This window comes from Empidonax traillii, unplaced genomic scaffold (genome assembly GCF_003031625.1).
Source record: "Empidonax traillii isolate 1590-97213 ecotype Southwest subspecies unplaced genomic scaffold, ASM303162v1 scaffold2526:size41326, whole genome shotgun sequence".
In the NCBI taxonomy this organism is placed as follows: Eukaryota; Metazoa; Chordata; class Aves; order Passeriformes; family Tyrannidae; genus Empidonax; species Empidonax traillii.
In genome coordinates, this window is record NW_020957719.1 from 13,840 (window position 1) to 22,073 (window position 8,234).

The 8,234-nt window shown below is 63.2% G+C and overlaps 1 protein-coding gene across 1 annotated transcript; it reads left to right on the forward strand.

The window, feature by feature from the left end:
- Window positions 1–1,229: 1,229 nt before the first annotated feature.
- On the forward strand, window positions 1,230–5,614 carry AMH (anti-Mullerian hormone). Its single transcript, XM_027909924.1, has 5 exons — window positions 1,230–1,893; window positions 2,822–2,994; window positions 3,925–4,045; window positions 4,153–4,348; window positions 4,490–5,614. Exons 1-5 carry the CDS (start codon window positions 1,344–1,346, stop codon window positions 5,403–5,405), a joined length of 1,956 nt encoding a protein of 651 aa, XP_027765725.1. The 5' UTR covers window positions 1,230–1,343; the 3' UTR covers window positions 5,406–5,614.
- The last annotated feature ends 2,620 nt before the right edge of the window (window positions 5,615–8,234 follow it).

An 8,234-nucleotide genomic window follows, 5' to 3' on the forward strand; every position in this document is an offset into this window, starting at 1 on the left:
CTTCCAACTGAGGCCCCTCCTGGACTTGGCCCCGCTGGATTTGTCCCTTTCTGTCCCCCCCGTTCAGGGATCGGCTCTGTTTTGTATGAATCTGAATCCTGTAGGTTCATTAAAAGCTTTTCCATTTTCCTTCCTCTCTGTTTTCCTGTGGTTTGGGTGCAAACGCTGCCGTGGCTCCACGTTCTTTAACCCTTAGGGACAGAAAACATTCCCAGTCTGCTGATATTTGGGGAATTTTCCAAAGAGGAGGCAAAAAAGAGGGAATCTCAGGGCACCCCGTTTGCTGACTGTACATCTCTATCAACCTCAGCAGTGCTGGCCTGAGATGTCACCCTGCTGAGTGTCCCGTTAATTACCCCTGTTAATCAGTTTTTATTCAACCAAAGCCCTTCATGGAGTTCATTCCCTGAGAGGGGCCATGGAAAGGCTCCTGTTACTGATATTAAATCTCAGGGACACCTTCCACTAGCCCAGGTTGCTCCAAGCCCCATCCAACCTGGCCTTGGGCACTCCCAGGGATCCAGGGGCAGCCACAGCTGCTCTGGGTAACCTGTGCCAGGGCCTGCCCACCCTCACAGCCAGGAATTCCTTCCCAATCTCCCATCTCACCCTGCCCTCTGGCAGTGGGAAGCCATTCCCTGTGTCCTGTCCCTCCATCCCTCGTCCCCAGTCCCTCTCCAGCTCTGCTGGAGCCCCTTTAGGCACTGGAATTCCAGCTGTTTCAGTGAGGATTGGCATCTCATGCAGGGAAAATAACGATGTGTGTGAGACTCTCGGGGGGGAAATACAAAGAGTTGCCAGTCCCCAGGCTGCTGCTGCCCCTCATCGTTCTCATTCCTTCCAAGGTGGCCTCTCTCAGCTGCAGGGTGTGAGGTACCAGCCGAGGGGGAGGTTCTCCAGCCGGGACAGGGAATTCTTTCCATACATTTACTTAGTTTCTGTCCATTATCTGTGTCTGTCCCCCTCCTCCCAGTCTGGCTCATCCCTCTCTCCTGGTGCTGATGGGATGGGACGTGCCAGTCCCCCTGAGGATCCAAGCCCAGACATCCACCCTCCTCTAGAAAACATCCCAAGTCAAGGCCGTGCGTCCCCACGAGCGGGAGAAACAGTTTTGCATTTTTTATTTTTTTATTTTTTTTTTCTTTGCACGTTTCCAAAACGAGCTGCAAACCCAAAAATAGAACAAAGCCAGCTCCTTTGCAGCCTCCCCTCGGGCAGGACAGGCCCCGGGGCTGCCCACGGGAGGTGTGTTGGCCACTCAAGGCCACCGGTGATTAAAAGGGAGAGTCCTCCCTCCCCGGGAGCGTTTGGGATGCAGAGCTGGGAACAGCTGAGGTGGGACCATGAGAGCCGCTCTCGGGATGTTCCTGCTGTACCTGCTGCTGCTGCTCCCTCCCCTTGCGGCGCTGCCCAGGCAAGGGGACAGGAATTCCCTGAGCCCGGAGGAGCTGGAAGCGGAGGGGAGAACTAGGGAAAACGCGAGTTGGCAGGAACCAGGCAGACCCAGCTGGGCGGGGAGATCCAGGAGGGCCGCTCGCCTCTTCCCGGAGCCGGGAGCCAAGTGCCTGCAGGGAACGGCCGGGGAGGGATGGCCCCGCTCCCGCCAGCACCCCTGGCCGCTGGGGGGGCTGGAAGGGCCGGTGTGCAGGGTGAGGATGGAGCAGGACGGGGTCGCCCCGGGCCACCTGGACGTGGTTGGGGTCCTCACCCACTACGAGAGCGGCTTCATCAAAGTGCTGCGGCGGCGCCGCGCCTGGGACGGGAATGTCCGGCGGAGCTTCGGGCTGTGCCCGGCCCCGGAGGCGGGAGCGGCTCCCCATCCCCTGCAGCGCATCCACGGGCACCTGGTGGAGCCGGGCCCGGAGCGATTCCTCGTCCTGCACCTGGAGGAAGGTTGGTGGGACATCCTTGCTCCGGGCAGGAGCACAGAGGGGAGGATGCGGGGCTTTTGGGATGGGGATGGGTGATGCTGTTTGCTGGCCCCGAGTCAGATTTAAACACGGAATTAAACCTGAGGGGTTGGATTCCCTTTAAAATAAGGGAAAGACATTGTAAGTGCTAAATCTTTTAAAAGCACTGTAAAATCGGCACTTCACTGCGTCTTTCTGGGTACGTTTTTAAGGAGGTTTAGCAGGGATGATGGATTGAGCAACAGGGCACCTGTCCCTGCCTCTGTCCCTGCCTGTGACACCGGGGTGTCACATTCTAGGTGGTCTCTGCTCTCGAGATGATAAGTGTTTCTCGCTTTCTGCCTCAGTGATGTGGGTTTGGACACTGTCCCAACCCCGAGAAGAGAGGAGAGGGTCGGACCCGGCTGGTCCCGCTGTGCCCTGAGCCCACTCCCACACCGGGGGCTGTGGAGCCGCTCAGGCTTAGGGAAAAACCAGGAACACCTTCCCATGTCCCATCGCGGGGGTGAGCCCGGCGCTGCAGGGGGAGCACAACCTGCTGTTTTATCTCTAGCAAGAGAGTTCCCTCTTCCTGAAATCCCTTCCCCCCATCCCGCGGTTTGGAATTGCAGCTGAACTCTCCAGGCCGGGGCAGTGGCCACAATGTCCCCTCAGCCACTGGAGACGCTCCGATGACAACTTTCCATGGGGACCTGGGGGTGGCAGCCCCTGCTCTCCCGGTGCAGGGTTTGCCTCCTGCCACCTCCCTGGGGCCGGGGACAGGGATTTGCCGTGGTTTTTCCACCCTGTCCCTGCTGTCCCAGCTCTGCGTGGGAACGGGGCTCAGCCCTGAAGTCCCTTCCTCACCCCCCGGAGTCCCTGCGGTGCCGGGGGGGATTCAGGCATTCACCCCGTGTCTCCCCCCGTTCCAGTGCAGTGGGAAGCGCAGGCCAAGCTGCGGTTCCAGCTGGTTTTCCAGGCGGAGCTGGGCCGGGCGCTGGGGGAGCTGCAGGCGGCCGCGATGCTCTTCTACCTGGGCCGGCCCGAGGGCTCCGGGCGCCCGCAGGAGCTGCTGGTCACGGGCCCGGGGCTGGCGAGGGACCAGGTGGGTCGGGGGGACCGGGCCGGGGTGGGATTGGGGTGAGAATGTCCCGGCTCTGCTACCCAGCACCGTTGCCATCCCCTCGCAGTCCATTCCCCATCCTTTCCCAGTCCCTTTGCCAATCCTTGCAACTCCTTTGCTCCTCACAGTCCCTTTTCCACCCCTCCCAGTGCTGTTGCCATCCCCTCCCAGTCCATCCACCATCCTTTCCCAGCCCCTTTGCCACGCCCTCCAGCTCCTGTGCCATCCTCTCCCAGTCCCTTTGCCAGCCCTTCCCAGTCCATTCACAATCCCCTCACAGCCCCTTTGCCATTCCCTGCAGCGACTTTGCTCCTCACAGTTCTTTTGCCACCCCCTCCCAGTCCCTTCACCGTCACCTCCCAGCTCCTTCATGATCCCCTCCCAGTTCATTCCCCATCCCTCTCCAGTCCCTTTGCCACCCCCTGCAACTCCTTTGCTCCTCACAGTCCCTTTTCCACCCCTCCCAGTGCTTTTGCAATCCCCTCCCAGTCCATTCACCACCCTTTCCTACCCCCTCCAGTCCCTTTGGCATCATCTCACAGTCCCTTGGCCAACCCTTCCCATCCCTTTGCCATCCCATCCCGGCATTCCCGCCCCGTCTGTGCCTCCCTCCGGCCGGGCCGTGCCTGCAGATGGAGCTCTTATCCCATTCCCAGCTCCCGAAGGGCCGGAGGGGCTGCCCGGGGTGCCTAGCCCGGTCTGGGGGTCCCACTCCCCCGCCTGCCCCGGGGCTCTCTGCCCACCCGGGGGTCCCGTGGGCTCCCAGAGCAGCTCCGGGCTTGGGAACAAAGCCACCGTCCCGGGGCCACCGCGAGCTGGGTGACCCTGGGCCCGCAGGGACCCACGTGTGGGTGTGTGCCCGGGATGTCTCACCCACGTCCCGGCTCTGCCGTGTCTCCCACCCCCACGCAGAGGCTCTGCCTGTCCAGGGACACCCAGTACCTGGTCCTGGGAGCCGCCGCCGGCTCCGTCACCCGTGGCCCGGAGCAGCTCCGCTTCTCGGCATCGCTGACGCTCCGCGGGGCAGAGGGAGGTACGGACCGGGGGGGACCCGCTTCTGGGGTCCTCTCCACCCCCGAGGGAGTGGGGACATGCCGCAGATCCAGATCACCGCCCTCACCGCTCCTCGCCCCCCCCCAGGTGCCCCCCTGCCCCCCTCGGAGGTGCAGCAGCTCCTGTTCGGCTCCGACGACAAGTGCTTCACCCGCATGACTCCGGTGCTGCTGCTGCTGGCCAAGGCACGGCGCGGGGAGGAGGAGGAGGAGGCGGCTTTGGCCCCTTCCTCCTACCTCTCTGCTGACGGGGTGCTGGACACGGCTCCGTACCCACAGCTCAGGTCCGTGGCCTTAGGAACGGGAAAACACAGGGAGTGGGAGGCAGGGGACGAGGGACCACGGCAGGAGGATGAGGGGCACGACCTGGCGAGACCTCCAGGGTGCACGAGGACCCCGTGACCCTCCCTGTGTTCTCCTTGCAGCCCACCCCAGGCCGGGACCGAGGAGCTGCCGACCCCCACGGGCCCGAGCCAGGCCAACGCTTCATCCCCAGCTCCCGGGAGCAGCAGCCAGTTCCTGGGAATGCTGACCCGCTTCATCCGGCAGGTCCTGAGCTCCTCCAGCGAGCCGCCCCCCCAGCCCAGCGCCCACCACTGGCTGGACTTCCAGGCTATGGAGACCCTCCCTCACCAGCTGCTCAACCTGTCGGGGGAGGCGGCGCTGGAGCGGCTGGTGCAGTCGGAGGAGCCCTCGGTGCTGCTGTTCCCGCAGGACAGCGGGGCCGTGCTGGAGCAGCTCCTGGGGCACTGGCAGCCCGAGGGCACCGTGCTGGAGCTGCTCACGGGCAAACTGCGCGGGGTCATCCAGGAGCTGGGGGACATCCCGGCTTTCCAGGCCAACACGGCGCTTTTCCAGCGCCTCCTGAGCTTCTGCTACTTCCCGCGGGGCGGGGAGGAGGGCGAGGCCCCGGAGCGGGTGCCGGGCTCCAGGAAGCTGCACACGCTGCTGCTGCTGAAGGCGCTGCAGTCGGTGCGGGCGCGGTGGCAGGAGCGCAGGAAGGTGCAGCGGCAGCACCGCAGCGCCCGCCCCCCCTCCCACTGCCGCCTGCAGGAGCTCACCATCGACCTGCACGACCGCAAGTTCATCGTCATGCCCACCGTGTACGCGGCCAACAACTGCGAGGGGCCCTGCAGGCTGCCCCTGTCCACCCGCGTGCCCAGCTACTACTCGCACACGGTGCTGCTGCTGGGGATGCAGGAGCGGGGGTCGCCGCTGCAGCGCCCGCCCTGCTGCGTCCCGGTGCGCTACTCCGACCAGCTCATCATCAGCCTCTCGCCCGAGGGGCTGGAGGTCCGCAAGTTCCCCAACATGGTGGCAGAGGAGTGTGGATGTCGGTGAGGCTCCTCCCGGTCCGCCTCTCCCCACACCCCTCGCAGCCGGAGCTGGCGCTTCCCGTGCAGACGGGAGCTCCTGGGTGTCCTTTCCCCACGGTTTGGCTCTTTAGTGTCTCTCTCTGGTTTCTCTGGTGTCTCCTTTGCTCCTCACGGTCGCTTTTCCATCCCTCCCATCCCCTGCTGCCATCCCCTCCCAGCGACTTTGCCATCCTCTCGCAGTCCCCTCACCATCTCCTCCCAGTCCCTCCCTGATCCCTTCCCAGCCCCTTTGCCACCCCCTGCAGCTCCTTTGCTCCTCACGGTCCCTCTGCAGCTGGAGCTGCCTGTCCCCTGGTGTGTCCCCACTCCTGATTTTGGGGACACCTGCAGGGCTGAGCTGCCGCGGGCTCTGACCCCGTGGAGGGGCTGTGGGGCCGTGGGGGGAGGGCAAAGCCTGGGCAGATCCAGCCAGGGCTGCGCTTATTTATCCCTCCCTTTCTGCTCCCGTAGGGGTTGGGAAGGGCAGGTGTTGCTTCCTCCAAGCCTCGCAGCATCCCCTGGCCATTTCCCAGCCCATCATTAGCCCCCCCCTGGCCACTCGACTCCCAGAGCAAGAGGACAAATGCCCTGGCAGGGACCAGCCCTGTGTGAGTGGGGCCGTGGGGACCCACTGGCCGTGGCCTGGGGCTCCTGGCCAGGTCACACCCATGGCACCCTGCCCTGACCCCGCTCCCAGAGGGAGGGAGGGAGGGAGTGATCCCGTTACACCTCCCGGGCTCTCACACCATTAATGGGAGCGCGAGCAAACGGCTGCCAGAGCACCTGCTCTGTGTCCCCGCCGGCATCAGCACCCGGATCATCTTACCAGCTGAGCCCAGCCCTCAGACAGGGAGCCAAACCCTTGGGAAGCAGCTCCTGAGCTTGTCCCTGGCTGCACCTCCCAGTGCTGGGAGCAGCCCTTGGGCTTTGCAGTGTCCCCACGGGCTGAGTTGGCACCCACTGCCCCCTGTCCTGCAGCCCTACAGGGACACCTGGGTTAGCCCTGAGCCCCTCAGGGCTGGGGGGCACAGAAAACACACCCACACGGCCAGGGAGAAGGGCTTTTCTCGGTGTTTCTTTCCTTTCTTTCCCCCCCCTTTTTTTTTTTTTTTTAAACATCCAGTTGAACACCTTATTAAAAATGAAAACAGTTTATTTTAACCTCTGTTGACTCGGCAAATACCGAGACCTGCCGTGGGCTGGGGCTGTGAACGTCTCCTGCAGTGGCTCCAGTGCTGGGTGAGGTTGCCCTCGTGTTTCCTTCCTGAAAGGTGAAGGCAAAGCCTGAAGGGATCCCCAGCGAGGGGCTCCAACCTGGTTCTGTTTCCTGCAAGTTTCCTGCCACCCTGAGTGATGGCACCGAGTGAGGGTCGAGGGGGTCCTGTCCCCGATGTCCCTCTGGTTCTGTAACCCAGGATATTCTTCTCTCTTGATTTGCTTTGAATAAAACCAGTAACTGAAGAGCTGCACAGTCTGGAGACCGACTCTGTTCCCTGGGGTCAGTGGGACCCCACTGTGGTGCCCCGGGTGGAAATGACCCCGTGGGCGGAGAGGACCTGCAGGGGGATTTCGGGTGGGGACAGGGCAGTGACACAAAGCCCAAGAGAAGCTCCTTTCCCGGGTCCTTCCAGGTCACCTTTGGCCGTTTGATCCAGGGGGGCCCAAAGCTCCCGGGGAGGCTCGTGCCAGGCTCCTGGGCTGCTCTGCTGCTGCCCAGGGATCCTGGGGTGCTGCCCATCACCCAGGGGTGTCTCTGGGGAACAGGCAGGAGCGGGGGGCAGTGGCGGGCATGGATCCCCCTGGATCCCCCTGGATCCCCCTGGATCCCCCTGGATCCGGTGTCATGGAGCCCCTCGGCCACCCCGGCCTCAGTCGCGCCTCTTGCCCTCCCTGGCCCTGCCGTCCTTGCCCGGAGCTGATTCCCAGGGTTTCCTGCCCTTCTGCTGCTTCCAGTCCCTCCTGGGGCTCTCCCGGCCGGGACGGCCCTTTCCCCCCTCCCTCCTGGGCTCGTCCCGTTCCCGCCGGCTCTCCTTCCTCTCCTTCCTCTCCTTCCTCTCCTTCTTCTCCTTCCTCTCCCGGTCCCGTTTCTTCTGGGGCTGCTGCTCGGGCTCCCTGGGGGTCCTGGGGGTTCTGCCAGGTTTGTCCCCTGGTGTCCTGTCCTTGGCTCGTGCCTCTCTCCGGCTGCTCCGCTCGGCATGGGTGGTACGGCCTTCCCGGGCCTTCTTCTCCTCCTTCTTCTCCTTTTTCTTCTTCTCCTCCTTCTCCTCCTCTTCTTCCTGCTCCTCCTCCTCCTCTTCTTCCTCCTCCTCCTCCTCCTTCTCCTCCTCTTTCTCCTCCTTTTCTTCCTCATCCTCCTCTTCCTTTTCTTCCTCCTCCTCCTCCTCCTCCTTTTCTTCCTCCTCTTCCTCCTTCTCCACCTCCTTCTCCATCTTCTTCTCCTGCTTCTCCTGGCTCTTCTTCACCTCTGTTGCAGCTGGTGGCACCTCGGGGACATCCGTGGGTTCTTCATCCTTGTCCTCATCCTCACCCTCGTCCTCGTCTTCATCCTTGTCCCCATCCTTGTCCCCATCCTTGTCCTCGTCCTTGTCCTCATCCTCTGGGGTCGAGCGGCCAAACCACTTCTTGAAGATCCAGGGCTCTCCCTGTGTGGGGACAGAGGGGACCAGGACGTGGTGACACAGCCCCAGGGATGGGACCCTCCTCCATCCCCCCCCCCAGGGATAAGATGCTCCCCCCCAGCCCCGTACCAGGTTGCTGTCGGCTTCGCTGTCATCGTCATCCTCCTCCTCCTCCTCCTCATCTCCGCCCCCCTCCA

Coding starts and splice junctions, on each gene's coding strand:
- AMH (XM_027909924.1), top strand. CDS start 1,344: ATGAGAGCCGCTCTCGGGATGTTCCTGCTGTACCTGCTGCTGCTGCTC. Junction 2,995..3,924: donor CGGGGCTGGCGAGGGACCAG/GTGGGTCGGGGG, acceptor ACCCCCACGCAG/AGGCTCTGCCTGTCCAGGGA. Junction 4,349..4,489: donor GCTCCGTACCCACAGCTCAG/GTCCGTGGCCTT, acceptor TTCTCCTTGCAG/CCCACCCCAGGCCGGGACCG.